Here is a 21,089-nt window from a genome sequence, read left to right on the forward strand (position 1 = left end):
AGCCATATATAGACGCTTCTCGAGGGACTTTCTGGCGGCAAAAACTCGATCCATGGCTCAGTGGGAGGCAGACCTAGGCCATCCGATTGATGACCAAACTTGGGTAGACATATGGTCCCGCACCCACTCCTCCTCCACCTGCGTCACCAACAAAGAATGCGCATATAAACTCACCCTGCGCTGGTATTACCCCCCTCTCAGACTCCACCACATGAATCCACAAGTGGACCCCGCCTGCTGGAGAGGCTGCAATCAACCAGGCTCTTACTTTCACATGTGGTGGACGTGCCCCAAGATCCGGCAATTCTGGACCAGGTGTCTCTCGACCATTGAACAAATCACCGGCTCCGCCCTCCCGATGGACCCTGGAACAATTCTACTGGGGATCCCGATCCCCGGAATCTACCCCCGCTCCGGCAATAGGGCTAAGCTCCTCACACAATGCCTCTTGGCGGGCAAGACAGTTCTGGCCCGTTTCTGGAAGTCACAAGACGGCCCCTGCCTTGCCCACTGGTGGGGAAAATTATGGGACATTTTAATAGCGGAAAAGGTCACCGCAGCGAGAGCAGGGACTCTGTACCGCTTCCAGAACGTATGGGCCCCAGTGCTGGACTATGATCAGCGATTTCCCGCAATGACGTTCAAACCAATCAACGCCCGTTGGGCCCTGAGGGACCAGGAGAGTACGCACCAGGCGGGGGTGATAGACTGAATCTCTGGCCCGGGAAAACCGGAATGATGAGGGGAAAAGGGACACAAAGCCTAAATCTTGTTCTTGCTATGTTATACTGCCATCCGATACTGTTTGTAACCTATACTGCCTTGCTATAAATAAACATATTTTAAAAAAAAAAAGCTATGAATGGTACATTATTTATTTATTCGCACTTGTAGAGCGCACAGCAGACCTTGGGCATCATGGCGCTTGTTACAGAACATAGGCTTTGCTTAGTTACAGTAGTAGCAGGTATACATTTAACAATTTTTGATAGTATAGCACATTAATACAATATATACAGCAGTTAAAGGAGCGAGGTGAGGTATGTGGGCGAGGAGATGTGAAGAGGCGCGTTAGTTGAAGAGTAAGGTTTTCAGGTTTCTCTGAAAGGCATAGAGGAAAGTTTCAGCTTGGAGAGAAGTGGGAAGAGCGTTCCAAAGCTTAAGCGCTATGTAGGGGAAGCCTAATTCTCCTAGTTTGGCCTTGTTGATGCGAGGGATAGTGAGTTGATTGGTGTAGCATGTTCTAGTGGGTCTTGCGGAGGTGGATCTAAAGAGAGTTTCTGATAGATGGGAAGGTGCTGTGGAGTTAATGCATTTGTGGGCTGTAGTAAGAATTTTGAAAGTAATGCGGTCTTTGACTGGAAGCCAGTGAGCTGCCTGTCTGGCTTGAGAGATGTGGTCTCTTCTCGGGATGCATAGTGCTGCTCTTAGTGCATTGTTATGCGTGATCTGGAGTCTGTTTACATTTTTTGAGGAGGTGCCTGCTAAAAGTGGGTTACAGTAGTCTAACCTAGCACCTATGGTGGCTCTAGCAATTAAGAGGCAGTTAGACTTTGTTAGGAAGGGTTTGATGGCATTGATGAGTTTGGTGCTTAAGGCGGAGGCCGAGGCTATGGTATTGACTTGCTTATTCATGGATAGCGTGACATCAATGTGAACACCTAAGGTCTTGACAGACTTGAGGACGGGATGATGGAGTTATCTATGTTAAAGTTAGAGTAGAGACCATCTAGTTTAGTTAAAGTAGTCTTTTGACCCAAGATGAGAATCTCGGTCTTATCTCCATTTAGGCAAAGACCATTTTACCCATCCAAGCCTGGGTGGTGGCGTAGATTTAGCGTAGAGCAGCCGCATCAAGGTCGTATGAGCCAGTTAGCGGTAGAAGCACTTGGGTATTGTCTGCATAGTTGGTATATGCGATCCCAAGTACTTCAAGCTTATCAAAAAGAGGCTTTGTAAAAAGATTATACAGAGTTGGCGCAGTACCTGGTCCCTGGGGGTCTCCACAGTGAATTGTGGTAGGTGCTGCATTTGCTGTATTTGTAAAAACTTTCATTACTCTTTCTTCTAAGAATGAGGTAATCCAAGAAGGTGCTTGTTTGGAGAATTGTGCTGCTTGAGTGAGACGAGTGGTGAGAGTTTTGTCGTCAACCAAGTCGAAGGCCGCCGAGAGGTCTAAGAGGAGGAGGAGGAGGAGGGCAGGCTTAACTTTGTCTAGGATTTGGGTAATTCGATTTTTTAAGTCTAATAGGGCAGTGTCGGTGCCATGACCTTTGCAAAATCCAGAATGTCTTTTTCCTAGGACAGAGTTGGTCTCAAGGTATAGTTGGATCTGAGTATGAGCTGCTTTGTCCAGTAGTTTGAGGAGGAACGGGACGGTGGTTATAGGTCGATAGTTGTAAGGCTGGGTAGGATCTAGCATAGCTTTTTTCATAAGGGGGCGCACCCATGGCTCTTTAGGGCTGGTGGGAACAATGGCAGTTTTAAATCAGGAGTTGATGAATGCAGTGAGAAGAGAGGCAAGTGAGAAGAGAGGCAAGGACAGCGGTGCAGTCTTTTACGATTTTCGGAGGGCAGATTTCTCCCTTGCAGAGTGATGGTTTTAGGTGTTTGAGAAGGTCTATTACTTCGAGTTCTGTGATGTCCTTGAAGGAGAATTTAGGGAGGTGGGGGGGATTTGTGAACAGGCGTGGTTTGTGTGGGCATGTTTTGGTTTTGTAGAGCTTTATAGTGAGCCTGGATTTTATTTTAGAGGAGGTCTATTATGTTTAGCACAGCAGCTTGGATGCTTGCACACCACATTATATGGAACAGTTGTATTTTTCATCTACTAAAATACAACTTCTCTCAACCCATCTCTTAAAATTTGTTTTACTTGAACATATTGCATTTCTTCATAACAATAATGTGTTTTGGCCTTTTACAACTGTCATGTTCCTGCTTTTATCTAGTCCTTCATTCTCAAAGGGCATGTTAAAAATTATTCTGATTCATGGAGATTTTTTCTTCAACTCCATTGAAGACACCACACAAACATATTCACTTACTGCTATCCTTGCTTGGTGTTACTACATATATGTTAGTACACTCGCCACTTCTGTGTTAAAACTGTATTCGATGCAAGTTTACTTCACTGCTGCAGAAAGGAAGGGCATAAAAGCAATACTAAGGCTATCCTAATGATCTAAATCTGTGGCTACTTTTTGCCTAAAAGCTCAACACCAAACGCTACACTATACAGATGCCCAACCTTTGTTAAGACTGGGTAAGGCCGATCACATTACCATCGCTCTTACGACTGACTCTCACCTTCAAAAAAAGGAATGTTTATGTTATAAACTATGCAGCACCACAAAACTATCCCCTAGTGCAAGACCAAAATACCTGGTTAAGTCACCCACACTAAGTTGTTTAGGTTACTAAAACTGGACATACCAGTGGTTCCCAGATTCAATAAATCAACAATGGTCTCACAGACAAAATAAATGTCACTGATGTGAAATAAACATAGGCATTCCTATGACTTCCTGTTTGAGCCTATGTTCTTGCCGACATGTCACTTCTCTCTCTTTTACATGTACTACCAATTAGGGCCTAGTAAGATCGCTGTTTTTGTTCTCCCTTGTTCCCCTCCCTTGCCTTGTCACGTTCTGAAACACTTGTGTACGAGCGCAATACAAATAAATTAACATATCATACCCCCATTCCTCATCGTGCACCTCACACTTGGAACCAAATTAGCAGCTCAAATCAATGTATTTAGCTTTCAGGTGCAGGCTCTGTGGTACATTTAAGATCATGCAATGGCCACTGACCATCTGATTCTCCAGTGAGGACACTTAGCTTTATCTGGTAGCTATTTGATCACCAAGTATGCCTGGTACTTATTGAATAGGAACAAGTATAACACATTAACTATAGCATTTAGTTTTATTTAACATCTTGGTTCAGAAAGTTCTTAACCAAGGGCATGGCAAGCAGTTATACAACGTGGTTGTCTAAAGCATATGTTCTCTGTAGACATTACCAAAATCCCACAACAGTTCTATTTGATTATTTTAGAAAAGGTTAAATCACACGACAGCGTAAACAGAAAGGATAAAGTGTATATTCTCACAGCATTGAGTGCGTCAGTAAACTGGAAGCATACTAAAGTAAAGTGTTGTATTAACATATTGGGGAATGAGAGGCCATCAAATTATCCTGGTGCTACTCAGTCTGTCTGGCTGCAGTGGAGGCTTGCCTCATGTGGAAGGAATGGCGCAATGAGCTCACTGTTTGAAATTACATGAGCCAAAACAAGCTGCTGATACTTGAGCTGCTGCACAAAATTCCTTTAAAGTAATCCCTAACCTGGGGAAGGAAGTTGGTGGGCCAAAATCGAACACTGGACTCAGATCTCTCTGCCTGGTGTGGAGAAAAGGAAGCAACATATTCTGAATCTTTGTAAGTGTGGGAAATGAGCAGTGGTAACCACTCAATAACCGATGGCACAAATGCCTGTGCGACACAGTGAAGCTACAGATTTCCAGACAATGGTGCTATTGTTTAACTGCTCTCTTGGAATCTGACAGTCTCTGACTCCGGATTTACTGACAACGTGGAACACCCAACATGGAAAAATTAGGTCACAGGGAATTAAATGAGGCTGCACATAGAAGAAATAGAGTACATTTAAAAAGCAGAAGGGTAGAATCTTCCAGGGGGAAAAGGTGGAATGCAAAAGAGCATGAAAAAAGGTAGTGACATTTGCACAGCATGGGTGAGCCTTCCTCTCGACCCCCCCAGGCCTCTGCCAACCCGAGAAAAAGGCGACAAACTGAATGAGACACTCCAGGCTGGAATACGATACTAAAATGTAAGAGCAGTATGAAAGTGTTTTATTAGCAATGCTCTATCACTACTGCTATTTAAAATGTATTATCTAGTTAAGCAAATAAGGGTTCAGGCACAGCAGAGAGAATACCTTAAAAGGTTTGTAAGAAGGCCTCATATCAAGATGCTGTCTAGGGAGTTTAGGGTAATGGAAAAATGCTACCGTAATTGTTAGGAAAGAATTCAATTTTTACGTTTAGGGCACTTTTTACTTTCTTTCATTTTTAATTTCCTTTGGTGGCAGGTGGGACTTTTACTGATGGCCCCATGCACTGAAACCCTTATTGTGATGTGCTACCCCAGTAGCCGAAATGGTTCTTTTAAGCACCCCATTTTTGGCCCAGAGAGCTTCTTCCACCATACAAGCGATAGGGGAAGAATTTCGTTTTGGCTTCACCAGTCCTTTTTTCCACACTATTAGCCCAATGCACCAGTACGGTAGCGAGACGGGTACTAAACTATTTTTTGCCCCCTAATCGGTCCATTTTTTGGGCCATCCTGTTTTCTGTGTAGGGCAAGAGTCAGGCCCAAAATGGTAGCTGTACGTACCTCGGCTCACTGAGCTCAGCCTTGCAACCTCCAATGTGGTTTAAACTCAATTAGCATAGTTTTTGGCCCCAGATGTGCACAATACACATGTGGGGGAACGCAAGTGTTTGGTGTTTTTTGGGGCCTGCCTGATTGGCTGGCTGACAAAATATCTGCATGTATCCATCTGCATGCGGAGGGATGGCTTAGACTGGCCCCCCAGAGAATCTGCCTCGGTAGGATAAACTATCCATTCCTCAGATCAGTAGATTTTTACCTGAACTGCTAGAGGATTGCCATGAAGATGGGCTGCTGCATCGGAGGACCTGGTTTGGCCATACTGCCTCCTTTGTCCTTGCTTGGGTTTCTTCCTAAGGCTGCTGGAAGTCTTCCTGGAGTTCTCCTCCCCCTCAACATGGTACTCCATGGAGGCTGGACCAGCTGTCTCATCTTGGGACGATTTGGGTCATTGCTGCAAAATCTTCCTAACCAAGCACCTCGAGGTCAGGTGTCTTCCTGTACTGGAAGAGTGGGGTGTTACCAATACTCCACTTCAGCTGTCTTGGGCCGTCCTGAGTTTCCTTAATTTAACAGCCATATCGTGGGACAGTTCTTTGTTGGTTGGCTGCCCTGTGTTGTCCCTTCTGCAGCCCGGATCGCCTTGGTCAGCTTCCTCATTCTTCCTGATGCATTCACAAACACTGATGCTGCTTCTGCCTGCTTGGTCGTCCTCCTGGGTACAAAAGATGATTATTCTTTTTGCCCGTCTGTGTCGTCGCTAGTCCAGGGATCAAGTCCCTAGGTACCAGATGTTAGGGAGAATTTTTGTTTTTGTGCTAAAATCCTCCCACCTTAGCGACCCCCAGCTCTTTTGCTGGACCTAGGACTTTAATTTTCACCCTGGAGTGAGTGAGCCCTTTTTCTCACTCTCTCATGTGCTTTTAACCGATTTGGATTTTGTGTTTCCATTGTTTTTGGAGTCCAACAAACCCCATAGGCATCTGCTTTTTGTATGGTGAGACACAGCACCTTCAGTGCAGTGTCACTGAGAAATCCTTTCAATTTCTCTTAACGTTTAAATACCTTTTCTTGGGTGAACTACAGTTGCCAAGAAGAGTAAAGTGAAATTGACTTTACTTACCTTTTCTCTTTGTAGTTCCAGCACACAACATCTTATGTGGAGTGCTAGGGCGTTACTTAGTAGCCCCTTATCCTACTTTCTCATGTAACATTTTTTGTTACCCTACTTTAAATGGCTGGTGGCAGTGGTTTACTTTTTCCTACCATTGTGCTTTCCTACTGCAGGCTAAACGCTAAGCTGCAGTACAGCACCCACGGGTGACCATTTTGTCAAAATGGCCACTGTCTTCTTTTTTTGCCATTTTCTGCTTGTGAGGTCTTTCTTGGGGTTTACTCTGTGCATTGAGACAGGTTTGAGCCCTTTGATTGTCTTGCCTTTGGCGGGCATCTGCCTTGAAGCCCGCCCCTGCCTCCAGTGTGTCTGAAGGACAGGATGTGAGGGAGAGTCCTGAAACTTCCCCGTCCTTTGTCTCTAGGAATGCCTGAATGCAACTAGGCCCGATTGGCTGGCTGGCCTTTAAGGGCACCCACCTTGCTGTGTGATTGACAGCATAGGCTGTGCATGAATGGGAGAAACCTGCTTAAAAGGCGAGGGTTTTGGGTTACAGGCAGAGTCGACCACTGAGAGAAACACCCGACAAAGAAACCGTGAACGTAGCTTGCTACAACCTCCTGGATCTTTACATTGCCAGGTGAAGCCCTGCTGCCGTGCGGACCTCCTTTTTCACCTCGACAGAGAAGCTCCGGACAGAACGACTTCTCCCCTTTGGTTAGTGGGACTGACTAACCCCGAGACGAACTCCACTGGACCACCATCCTCTGTTGCTGAGAGAGCTCAATGTCCGGGGTCGAGTGTCTGTAGTCAAGTGCAACAATTGCTGTGGAAAGAATCCGTATAGAAGAGCAAGGAGCCTCCCACGGACACTTCAGAGTCCCTTCACCAGTGTGCAGGACTGAGGGAATGAAGGAATTCCAACCAGTGTCCGAGATCTGCATCAGTGCTGTTCGCTAAGCGCTGAAATAGCAACGTGCCGCTGAACCGAAAAGATCCTGTAGCTGCCGACGACCTTCCGACAAAGGTTTTCTGCAGTAAATGTCAAATAAAAGTTTCAGATATGCTCATTCTCACCAGCAAGGTCGAGTACCATTCAAATGTAACTCGCCCTTCATCAAATTTGCTCTCAAACACAAGTGGGGTAGTAGATTTTAAAACAGCCATAGAGTACCTACCCACACCTCTTCTATTTATGGATGGTTTTGTCTCTTCCTATTACTCATCCTGCCAAACACCTCTTTTCAGAGAGTTCTGAGAAGTCAACCTAAAGGTGCCCCCAGTTTTACACTAGTCTCTAAATGGTAGAGTAACAGAGCAGTTGGGCTTATATTCGGGAGGAGGCAGGCTTGGTGTGAAGCCAGTGAACATGAGGTCTTTTAGGGACCTAGGTCAACACAGACAAATACGAAAATATACTATTTAGTGGACACAAGCAATCCATAAAATCAACACACTACTGGTAAGTAGACACAAAGAACAGGGCTGGCGCCACAAGGAGAGCAGCCATGTTGAGTATATTTTATTGCTGAAGATATTTTCCACAGTCCTCTGGTTAGGGATGTGAACCCACCTAACCTAAAGGCAACACAATTTTCCAAACAAATGTTGCACCAGATCTTTCTATAGTGGCAGCTGTGGCAAAGCAGTCAGTTTTAACTCAAGGGAGGGAGGAAGGCTAGTAATCAAGTACAGCAAGTGCCCACAGTTATACCCAATGAATATACCTCACTGGTTTAATGAAAAATGTACACTTATTAAATCAAACGTAGAAAGTCTATCAGTTCAAGTACCTACGTGAGTCAAACCGAACACATAATATCAACACCAATCCACATCAACAATGTTCTGGAAATATATAGTTTCCTTAAGATCTAGTTTTAAAAAACTACATTCCAATCCTATATTTAAATGAGCCTGAGGAATAGGTTGCGCAAAAACGCTCCTCGGAGCCAAATACTGGAAGTCACTAAATGACAGCTTGGACATATGGAGAAGCTGCTCTCTCTCAAACAAAATTAAATCCCTCCTTTTTTAATTCCTTATTTAACAGCCTTGTTGCCTATAGTTCAAGCACTGAAATACTCATGGGTCGTTGTGTAGTCTACAAACAAATACAATGCATGCACATACAAAACCAGTAATGGTCAATTAAGCTCCAACCCATCCTAGTAATAAGGTGCAATTCATCTACTGGTGGTAGTCACGATACACATAGTAAAATGTTTGAGAAGAAAAGGGAACTCTATAGCATGAACACACACATTGATAAAGTCATAATCAAGTCTGAAAATGAAGCTCACAGAACCAGTAGGCCTCATTACGAGTCAGCCAGTCCGGAAAGAAAGGTGGTGGTAAATCTGCCACCACCGTTCTTTCCGGACCGGCTGATTAAGAGTCCTGCAGGTGGGAGGTGTCACTCCCGCCAGGTCTGACCTGGCAGGTTTAACACCACCCGCCTGCAGGCGGACATGGAAACACTGGCACCATTACAACATGGTGCCAGTGTTTCCACTTCCCCATTCCCACGGAGTCCTCTGGGACTCTGTGGGAATGGGGACTTCCAGAATTCCGCCGCCGGAATTCCTGGGTCACCGGGGTCGTAATGCCCCGGTAATTCCGGGAATCACAGAGGCGGAATGGTAATACGCGTCCGGCGGTAACCTGCCGGTTTTTCCGGCTCGGTTACAACCGCACTCGTAATGAGGCCCTGTAACTCGCCTAACCGCGAGCACATAGTAATATGAAAATTACAAATGACAAACTACATAGTCAGAGCTCCTCCTAGAGGGAGGAAAAATGGGATAGGACTTGTACTCAAGCCCAGTGGGCTACCAAATGTTAAGGCAAAATGAGTCACATAGCACTTGATCCATGAGGTCTCACTGCACCCAGGCATAGAATGGTACAAAAGGAACCACAAGTTAAAACAAATTATTAAGATATTTCTAGACCATAGGTGTAATGTAGAAGTTTCAAAAATACATTTAAAACTAACGGTACATGCTAGACCAGTAGTGGGTGGAATTCCTGTTATGTCGACTAAAAACACGAGGAGTACAATATAAATGTCAATGTACAGGTAAGTACCTTCCAAATCTCTTTTAAAGAGTTTTTGGACAGTTTAAACTGGACAAAGCCAAGGTTATGTGGAAAAGTTAGGTAAATCTGAGTTCTACCCCACACCCAGGAGACGCCAGATGACACCCTCTTAAAGAGCTCCAGTGCCAGGTTTGAGATCCAGCAACACAGGGAAGAAAACAAACAAAGCAGGTTTTGCGCCCATGCAGTCTATGGCATAATGTGGTATAAGGGTAATTACAGAAACTCAGGTCCACAGGGACCCCTAAGGGTACGTGTCTTAAATAACTCACTGGCTCAGGGCCCAGAGGTAACTATTCACAGTGTCAGTTCCAGAAAACATGGCCCAGGAACAGTGACGCAAGTGAGAAGAAATACTCTTTTGCATGTTCAGTTTCCAGAGGCTTCAGCCCAATGAAGACTCGGGCGACCCAAAAGAAGAACAAACAGCCTTTCCTAGTGTGAGATGCATCAACCAGGAGTGAAAACAATGGCGAAGATGCCGGGAAGACAGAGGAACATAGCTAGCTTAACAGATCCAGACACCTAAACGGGCAAAGAGACGCAGACAGCCAAAACGGTCTCATGAAGGAAAAAACGATGGGATGTGCCAGAACAGCCCAAACGAACAGCAGATTTGGGTTAGTGGTGTGCCACCACTGTTCTGGACAACAACCGCTTCCTACTCTAAGGTGCATAAGCAAGGCAATAGTTCAGGAAGACAGACGTAAAACGGCCCAGGAATATTCCCACCACAGGATTTCCAGCTCAGCAAGTGAGGAGGAACACTAGGACGATGAATCCAACATCCAAAAACAGAAACCGGAGTACAGTGGAAGTAAACAGGATGACTTGAATGCAAAAAACCTCCAGCAACTGCTAAGTAAATCTGTTGCATACCAACAGAAATAAAGGAAAAATGAGAAAGGGTCAGATATATCCATTCACTCTTCGACTGGCCTAATCCAGCCTTCCCATCAGACAACATCATTTACAACATGATTTTGGTTGCCAGCCAATCAGGCTGGCCTTACAAACTGCCAAAAACCCTGTCCCACCAACACAACATGTGCATTAGCCAGTCTTGAATACGATGTTCATTCATTGTCTGTTTTCTTCCAGTTCGCTTCTTGGGTCCTGTACAGCTGCCTTTCGAGAAGCGGACCAAGGTCTCAGCCCTCTCTCCTTGTATCGATTGTCCAGCCACCACACCTATCTGGATACTGTTCAGGTCTGTGTAGGCAGCTGTGCGAACGGGTAGGTTTAGCAGTTTCGGTGCATTTGCTAGACCGCCCGGTCCACCCACTACAGGTCACGCCACCACGACCCAATCTCCGTCCTTCCATAGTGCTGACTTGTGTGACGTTTTCGGTATGCAGTACTAACATTGCGGAAAAAATGTCGCCTTTACAAAAAATCACGGCAAAAATGCTGTGGTTGGACCCAGTAAAGGTGTACCCCATCATATCATTTAAGGGGAGCAGGGGTTGCGGGGGTGTCCCCCCGCTCCCCTTAAATGGTATAATGGGTCTGGGGGTTGCAGGGGTGCCCCGCATCCTTTACATGGATTGCGACAGAAAAACCACCACCTTTTTGCTGCGATTTTTTGTGTAAACTGACATTTTTGCCGCAATTTTAACACATGGAACCAGCTGTTCTGGTGTTTTTCCCGGTAGCTTGTAGCTATTAAAATAGGCGTCTCGTGAACGCAAGTTACCTGTTCCAGGTGAGCGGGGTGGTGAGGCTGCCAGTCTGTCGACGTATCCTTCAGGTGTAGAACAAGCAACTCGGGGTACCAACCCAACACCCTCCTGTTAATCTCCAAAAGGATGGGGCTGGACTGGCTCAACACCACGGCAGTTCCTTGATTTGCGTGATGTCAGGACAATGCAAGCACTGACCGAGAAGGCCAGATGTAGTCCAAATAACAATGGTGGTTTCCGGATGACCAGCTGAAGTTCGGTGCAGATGGCGAGGTTCCACAGAGCAGGGTACTAACCAAGGCACAAGGCAGGGCAAGAACAAGAGACTGAAAGAAAGCCAGACAAAAGACTGCCAGGTAGCAAAGAAGGAGATACTGGAAGCACGAGGGAGCAGGGAACCCACCAAGAGAAACCGGGATCCAGGGGCTAGGACCCCCCCAGACCCAGAGAACCAAGGAACTGGGACCCATCCAAGACCCAGGAAGGCAGGCAGTAACGGAATTGTGAAGGCCGGCAAGAAACAAGGAGAAACCAGGAAAGAGCAAACAAGCAGGGCAAGGCAAGGCAGAGCACAAGGCAGGGCTAGACTGACCAGGGGCCAGGGACATAATCAGTAACTCTGACCGCATTGAGACTCTGCGATTCCCTGCAATCGGCACCCGGAAATAGGCCGGGAACCAAAAGCGAGGCTTGGAACGCAAGCATCAGTTTCCAAGCGGACTGCGCATGCAGGGAGGGCTAGGCGCGGACGCTCCAGCATTAGCAGACCTGCAAAAACGGCAGTGCCCAAGGAGCCGCGGACCTGGACCCGAATAGCCCAACCAAAGCGCCAGGGGGGGGGGGGGGTAAAGCCTCCATGATGGGAGCCGCCAGAGCCGAGGACCCCGCCTCTCAGACCCGGTAAATTGCATGACAGTAGCGTTTGAAAGCTTCTTCGTTTACGTAACTAACCCATCAGGGTGGTTCGATGTTTCACAGTAACACATGGTTTTAGACATGAGCTTAGTCCCATGAGGTTTAAGTCCTGTTGTCAGCCTAAAGGGTTGGGGTATAAAGGGGCTGTGATTCCCAATCGCGTCCTTATCGGCAGAGATCCTCCTGGGGATAAGTGACGCCATCTGAAGGATCGTCAAACTGTCCATTCGCTGAAGCAGATACTCCTTAGGTGTCATTAATGTAAAACTCACTTATACCCATTCCTTCCATAAATCAATCCTCCCTCAGATGGGCCGGAGTAGTGTCCATCAAAACCTATTCTGCTGATGTTAGTTTTTTTCTGTGCTACTTGCCCCTTCAATCAACTACACTCTGAATAATTGAAAGGCATTATGCCATGCACTAGAAACAGTCTTCTAGACCTACAACCCACTGCACACCTCCACCATCTCCACAATTCACCCATAAACCATGAGGATCCACATGCCATGTACTACATACAAACTCTCTATAACCTCATTATCAGTCATGACCACTCATGATCTTGCAAAATCCTCCCATTTCCAAAATCCTACAATTTCAAAACCCTTGCCCCATCATTTCTATAACCAAGTAACATACTAACCACCCCCTAACCTTGTCACAAGACAACGACACAACCATCAATCAGAGCCAATATACCCATGGATAAAACATCCCTCTGTTCTCACCTCGTATTCAATTCCTTCAAACCGCACTGTCCACATATCGGCCATCACCTGGCAAGCCACCCCATTTGCCCTACAAATCATCTGTGCTCCCTATCCATTCGCTCAGATGCACCAAGCTTGATTGTTCAGCCTTTGCCATGGTTTAATGGTTTGCTTCATGTCAGTCATGACCATACCCATACATAAAGAACCCCCCCCCCCCACAAGTCCGTTCTACCCATCCTATTTAAATATCTTTAAAGAAGCATCTTCAACAGTCTCGCCAATCACCCTCACATCAAAACCTCCACAAATAACATATATATGGTTTCCTAGAAAGTCAATTCCTGTCTGGTCTTTTATTGTCATATCCACCACTCATCACAAAAGCCCTTTTGCAGACAGTCTTTGATTCCTTGATCAATGAAAACTGACTATGTTAAGTATCCCGAAGAGTGCACCATTCTGATTATACTCCTAACTCATCATACCCTTTTTTCCTATTGTTGTAATAGATTTTGCCCCACTGTATTACTTATAGGAATCCCAAAGACTCTGTCTTCAGTCTCCTCTTCATTTTCCCCTTAACCACCTCATTTGGTGAGGTTTAATTTGGATTCTCATATGATCCCTTTACAACAGGACATTAAAATCCTGTTCTCCTTCTCACTGCCTAGCAAAATGTATGTCTACCACCTTTTATTGGCTGTAAGGAACATCAATTGAACTATGGCCCATGGGGGACAGGGGCTGTAAGAGCACCTTAAGGCAGTTGTCAGCGTTGGATTTCATTGAATTTTAATGGTATGTTTATCCTCCCCACGATCAAAAGTATGTTAAAGCATGATCTCAGGAAGGGTGGTTCAGTTGAAGGTGCACATTTTGCCATTTTGCAGGGTGAGAATACCCCTTTTGGGCACATAGTTGACACTGAATGTAAAAACAAAATATAAGGAAATAACTGGTATTAAATTATTAGAACTACATCACTTAATAACTAAGTAAGTCCAGCAGAAAATCATAACCAGACTTGGAGTAGGTTTAAAAAAAATGGTCATGTTCATCTGTTGTGTTTATGAATTTTGGCACAAAAGTGACCCCGGATAGCACATTAGCTCTATTGTGATTCACTACATACTGTTGCAGTAGCTTTGCAACTACTACATAATATTAAAGTACTACCTAGATGTGAAGACACGTGTAGAAACACAGCGCGAACTTGGTTTCACAGTACCTTCAATTTAAGGTTAACATTTCTACCAACATCTCACCTTGAGTTCTGCTGGCACTGACGGGACATTTCCATACTGGACGTGCTTGCGAAGGTGGTTACAAATTGCTCGAAGAGTAGGATGTACCTCAACACAAAATTTACATTTGTAGCCTACAACCGTCTTTTCTTTAACAGGCTTCAGTGGGTCATCCGGTTGACCCAAATTCTGTTGAAACAAATAAACATTTTACTACCTTTTGTCGTTGCTGCATATATTTGGCCAAATGTGATATATTGCCTACATTTTAAATACTCTCCACAAATTTCCAACTTTTTAAACATACCCTGACATCTATGTGGAAAACCTTAACCCATTTAATTAATTTATTTTTAAACAAACTGTCTTTAAATGGAACATGCAACCAGAATCAAATATCAATATCTTGTATGTAGAAGTTTCTGCACAGATATTTGTCTGCACAGGTATAACTACAGACAAAATACAACCAACATTTCAGGTGACTATGTGAAGAAATGATGTGGCATATGGTTGACATGGATTATCGGTTTGAATTATGCTAGCCAATTTATATAATAATGATTCTCATAAATAATAAAATCATTACAATAGACCATTTGTTTTGAATAATCATTAACTGTCTGAATGGAAACGCAAAGTAGTGAAGGCTATCCTAAATGGCTATATCCCTCTCTGCACCAGGATCCATCTTCAAATTCATGAGAATTTGCACACAGCTCCACTTTGCTACCTTCCCATTCGACCGTTTAGAACTCTGAAAGTGGGTGTGATGGAATCTTCTCTTTCTAGAGTCGAACATTTTAAAAAACAGGTTACACCAAACGAAGGTCAGATTTTACAACTCTCTTCAGCAGCCAGATTGCTGCTGTAAAGAATATTATCTACTGCTTTCATATTATCTCTTGATACTTTTTTGTTTTGATCAACTAAAAACAAAATCTCTTGTTCCGAGTGCTGCAGTCTGGATCAAATCTATTCTGAGTTTGGCGATATTTAGCCGCTCCCTTCTTTACCCTAGGTTCCAATTTAAGTACAGATTCTTGTAAGTCCAGATACTATTGAACGAGCTGCATTCTCAGGTACATACTGAGAGTCACTTTTCAGCAAAATGCCTGCACTAGATTCTACTAGTTTGCTACTGCCAAAAACAACTTATGAGGTGAGAGTTCAAGTTATGCCAGCGAAGGGGAGATGGTTGATATCAATCGGAAGGGGCTGTCACTTACAATCACTGCATTTTTTCGGTATCTCCTCTGCACATCTTATTTCTCAGGATGTTTCGATTTCAGAATCACAATCGAACAGATTTGCATGGGAAGAGAATTTCAATTTTCGGGACCAAAACAGTGAAAGACCCTAATTGGAAGCTAGTAATGAAAGAGTTAGGCGTGATGATGCGATGGAGGATTTGAGAATCTAAAGGGCAGGTGTTTGTAATAGGCAGGAAGGTTCAAATACCAGATGATGGACTGTGTTCAGTTTTAGTAACTTTGAGAGGAATCTGTGATATGCTGATGAAAAGCATCCTGCTACTTCTAGGAAAACATATATGTTTAGCAATGACAATGACTAGAAATGTATCCCATCTGCTGGGCACATGAAGAGGGGACATCTTTAACAAAAAAATAACATGCTAAAGAAGTGCATTAAGCTGATGCAAGATGTGTTATGTCACAACCTTTGGCTTTCCCTATGAAAGTAAACTGCTCAGATTGAAAAAGAGACTCTAGAAGCAGGTACCCACAGTGATAAATAGCCTGGCATTTAAAAAAATGTTAATTAAACCTATAAGCAGTAGGATAATGCAATATAGTTTAATCTGACATAGCATTAGGGCTTGGAAAGTGAACAGATCGGCAATTGTCTGGTTAATGTGTAGGTGACAAATATTCAAAATAAGCCGATTCCGTAAATTCACTATGCCTCTTTATCAAAATGAGAACTACTTAGGGCTTTTCAAAAGCAAATGGTTATGATCAAAAGAGACCAACGGTTCCAACAGTATCCTGGCTAACAAAACATGGGCACTCTATGAGTGGATAATCTAAGGTGGTTGCACTGGCCAATAATATACATTGTACCATCTGTTTAGGTAGTTTTCAAAGTCCTGTTGATAGTCTAAAAATAAATATCCAAACAAAACAGACTAAAACCCCTCACACCATTAAAACAAGAGATTTAGCCATCACCCGTGCCCATGGTCTAATCACTTTTTCATACAGATGGATATCCTGTGTGAGGGTTGTATAAAGACCAAGGAAACTAAACAAATTTGGATCATGTCCAGAAATATTCGCAAGCTATCTTCCACAGCGATGGGAGATTGGATCAACCCTTTGCTAGAAAAGGTATCCAAGGCAGGGTCTGCCGATGCAATCGTTAGAATATATCAAGACACTATCAAGAGCAACAAAGGCTTTCGCACTGCTGAAAACAAGAGCTGGTTCTGTCCAGATATTTGAAAGCTCAGAGCAATGAAAAACAAATGCTTCTATGTCTGGAAACATAACAAGGAGCCCAAGACAAGGCTGCGTATAATAATGTCTCAAAGGAATATAAACTAGCCATTATCTCAGCTAAGAAATCTATGTATGAAACCAGAATAATGAACGCCTAATAGGAGTCCAAAGAACTTTTTAAGATTTCAAAACATCTAGAAAACCCTGTCCCCAAGGAGCAAGATGAACTCGAGAATGACGTTGTATGGTGTACATCCATACAAGGGGCCATTGAATTTGATCAAACACAATATAGATCCCAAGAGGAAGATACTAGGCCAAGATGAGACACCTAATAATGCACCTGTGGAGAAATACAGGGAGCATAAGTTCAGTTTCAGTCCTGTCAGTGAAGCAGAGCTATCTGAGATCATCAGCAAACTAAAGCCAACAAATTGTAAAGGGGATAGATGTTCAGCATTAACAATTAAAGTCTGTTCCCCTTCTCTCATAGCAGCCTTGGCTAAATGTGTTAATGCCTCCTTTAAGGAGAGTCTTGTCCCGGATGTGGGAACAAATGGTTGGAGCCCCCTGGTACCAACAAATTACAGGCCCATCACCATCTCTGTTAAAAGCTTTAGATCGAGTGGCTTATAATCAAATATGAAATCACTTGAATAATCAGAACCTATTTAAAAAATGACAGTCGGGTTTCAGGAAAGGACATGGAACAGAAACAATGCTACTGGATTTAAAATCCAGATTGCTGCCAATAATGGATAATGGACAATCAGCTTTGCTCACTGCAGGACCTGTCTGCGGCTTTTCATTAAGCAAACCATACTCTTCTTATTTCAAGGCTTTCAAGTGGTTGGATGCAAAATTGCCACTAAAACAAAAGTAAAAACTCTAGGAATCTCCCTAGATCAGAATCTCAATACACGGGATCAATTGAATGGTCTGGTCTCGGCATCCTTTTATTACATCAAGCCGCTAGCTCAGATAAGGCCCTTTCTCACAAAAGTTAACTGTAGGACGATAGCTAGGTCCACTATTTGCTCTGAAATAGATTACTACAGCTGTCTATTAACTGGAATTTGTAAAAAGGACTTTGCCAGACTACAAGTGGTACAAAATAGTGCAGTGAGGATGATATCGCGCCTAAAAACGAGAGATCATATTTCCAATGCTAGACAAGAACTGTACTGGTTCCCCATAGAGGCCAGAATCGAATATTGGTTACTCTTGGTCACTCATAAATGCCTGGCCGGTTCTATCCCAGCATACTCGGTGGAGGCCCTACATAAAAAACCGATTGCAAGAGCACTAAGATCCAACAACACTGGTCAGTTGATAGTACCTAGAGGCAAGCTCCCTCAGGTTAGCAGGTGTGCATTTTTTGCGGTTGCGCTGAAAGCATGCAGGTGCCATACCGCCAGATCCGACAAACACAGATTCTACAGATGTGTTTATGAAGAAGCATAAAACCTTGCTATCTAGATAAGAGGCCCTATTAGTTACGGGTTTTAGTATGTTCGTTGATTGTTTTGTTTACTGTTTTTGTCATTTATGTGCAACCATATGCCTCTGGGTCACCTGGTGGGTGTTATAAATGCATTAAACAAAAGTGAAGTAAAATCAAAGTTGGAAGAGGCTTCCTGGATGAAAAAAGACAAATGCCCCAATGCTGTGTTGCTTGAAGAGCATAACGTTACTGCAGCACACCTTGATTGCAGAATAGGATTGATTTCCATCATCGCACACATGAAAACATCTTAACGAATAAAGAGGCACAATCAAAGCAAGTCATTTTGTTTACATTTACAGATACATAAACATCATACACCATACCATACATGTGGGAACAGATTTTGTATTAAAGAGATGCATCGGAGAATAGGAAAATCAAGGAGAAGATGCAGATTTATGACACAATGATTGAACAGGGCATTGATATCCAGATGGCTGTTTTCTTGGAAAACTTTCTGTCCTGAGCATTCAATGCACAAGGTTTACATCTCCTTAAATTCACATTGCATTTCCCCAACTGGCCCAGAGAAAGAAAACAGTGAATGAGATCTTCTGGTTGTTGCAGAAAAAACAAAGGATGATATAAATATAATTGCCAAACACAATTATCTCATGGTCCAAGATCATTTATGGTATAGACGGAACCAGAAGCACAAAGCCCCAAGGGGCAACAAAACAAAACGAGGTTCAGGCCTTCAGTTTAATATAATGAAAGGCTGTAGGCTCAATAAGAAAGCTTAATCAAAAAGGCCAAACAATAGCAAGGGTACCCAACAAGAGAAACAAAAAATATACAGGCAACGAAAATACATTCAGTGCTAACACTATGAAAGATTCTTTTGGAGAATTGCTGTATGCCCCAATGATGACTAAACACCCACCATATAAAACTGAAAATGTAACAGTAAGCCGAAAACGCAATCAATAATCACCAATAGTGCAACGGATAGAATAACTTTTTGCATGCAAGACCAAATAAAAAACAAAAGCTATGGTTATCTCCACAGGAATGTTTTACAATCCTTTCTAGATGTATTCATAAACTTAGGGTTGTCAGTAGAAGGGTAGATTTTCAAGGGTGTGGTGCTTGAAGTAATCATGTGTTGGGAGGGCTGAAAACTCCTTCTCTTCTAGGAAATCAAAACCCTTGGTTTAGCAAGGAGTGCCACAAACAGTTCATCAATATGAAGGCGCTCCAAACTATTTTGCAAGGATTGCCTGACTCAAACGTATTAAGATTTTAAGGAACATAGGGGAACCTGACCAAGTGATGATCGCAATAATTGGTGTTCTTATATAGCGCTTCCTTAATGCTTGCTTGTTCATTAGTCATATCGGGAAAAAATCTCTGGCTGGTAGAAGAAATATATTAATGAGTAAGAAACAGGTGTAAAATATTTAACAAGACAACGTACGGTTCTGCTCTCTCTGAGGAATGGGCTTGCTTTAATATTCTGTACACATGTTGTGAGTTACTGGCACATAATTTATAGAATTTAGAAGTTGAAGATCAGAAAAAAAGCATATACACATATATAGTGACTTACCAATACAGATGGGAGTAGGTCACCTTCCCTTGGTTTTCCAGAAAGATCATCATGCTATTTTTCAAGCACAGACTAGAATTTAACCATCTCAGTGCAATAAAAAAGCAGGTTGATTTACAGCACTTTTTTCTGATTTGGCTGCAGGATGCGAAAGTCTAGATATGTTTACACTGATTTAAGTCTTGAATGGACCAGAGTTCAGCAGGTTCCACCGGGAGACCTACCAGTAAAGATCAAATATAAGGAGATAAGTCACATGAGGGGGTCTTCTCTTGGTTATACTTAGAGATTTTGAATGGATATCATCCTCCTTTATTTGGTTTGAGGTCACTGGGCCAAGAGCCTTCTGGAGCCCCAATGCCATGGTGTAGTTGTGTAATAATAAGTGAAAGATGGCATCATTCATTTCATGAGCCCTCTAAGGAGGAGGGGAAGCTCATTTCATGCAAATATCCATGCGCCCCGATGAACAGAGGATTATGGGTACCCAGGAATCAAAGACTAGGAAAGGGCTGGTAAGGCAACACAGAACTTAGTTCTGAACCACTCAATCGTACCTGCATGGATAGGAGTGTCACGAATGTGCCCTAGTGCAGAGAAACATCCTGAGACCTCCAAATAAAACTACCCTGAAGATGTACACAGATGTACACAGCCATTCCACTTCCTCTCCACAGCGACTAGTCAGTAACAAGCATAACTTTTTTAATCCATGGTGGGAAATGAGTTGACAAGAGACGGTCAAATCAAAATTTGTTTTGGCGATTGTTCAAAAAGACAATACATAAATTAAGTACTAGCATTCTAGGTTGGGGGTTTCATGTCAAGCCTGAAAGAACAGCGTGTTCGTAGTTTCCATGTGTGACAAATGAACAAGAGAAATGGCAGAGAAGAACAAGTTACTTACCAACTGGTAACGTTCTTTCGACTGGATGTTCCTCCCACCTATTCCTCATCTATGATAGTCGTATCTCGCCAGCTATACTGCTTCAGAAAAATATATATTTTTTTTTTTCGGCAGAGGGCGCTGTGCACGACGTCGTGGCATCAATGTCCCTCTAGGGCCGCCGTGGCGTGTCAACGTCACTCGTAGTACAAATAGCTTGTGCCGCGCCCGTTAGCTTCAGTTCTGTTTTTTCATTAAATAAATTGAGGAACCATCCAGGCGTGCCCCAGACTGTAAGCTCTTCGCAAATGCAAAGTGTGAATCACGTAAATTGTACAGCAGGGTAGGTTGGGAGGGACGATGAAGAATACATGGGAGGAACATCCAGTCGAAAGAACATTGCCAGTTGGTAAGTAACTTATTCTTCGAATGGATTGTGTCCTCCCAAGTATTCCTCATCTTGGATAGGCTCCCAAAGCAGTAAGAATCCA

At 43.5% G+C, this 21,089-nt stretch overlaps 1 protein-coding gene across 4 annotated transcripts in view; it reads right to left on the reverse strand.

Annotated features, from left to right (window-relative positions):
- The window catches only part of ZNF462 (zinc finger protein 462), a 389,210-nt gene that overhangs the window by 128,103 nt on the left and 240,018 nt on the right, over positions 1-21,089 (reverse strand). For 3 of the 4 annotated variants that reach the window (XM_069630823.1, XM_069630821.1, XM_069630822.1), the window contains exon 4: positions 14,216-14,383. The exons of the other annotated variant lie outside the window; for it this stretch is intronic. In XM_069630823.1, coding sequence (XP_069486924.1) covers positions 14,216-14,383 — 168 coding nt within the window. The remainder of the gene's footprint in view (positions 1-14,215; positions 14,384-21,089) is intronic. 4 annotated transcript variants of the gene reach the window in all.

Source organism: Ambystoma mexicanum, chromosome 6q (genome assembly GCF_040938575.1).
Source record: "Ambystoma mexicanum isolate Mex_15411 chromosome 6q, UKY_AmexF1_1, whole genome shotgun sequence".
Taxonomy (NCBI): domain Eukaryota; kingdom Metazoa; phylum Chordata; class Amphibia; order Caudata; family Ambystomatidae; genus Ambystoma; species Ambystoma mexicanum.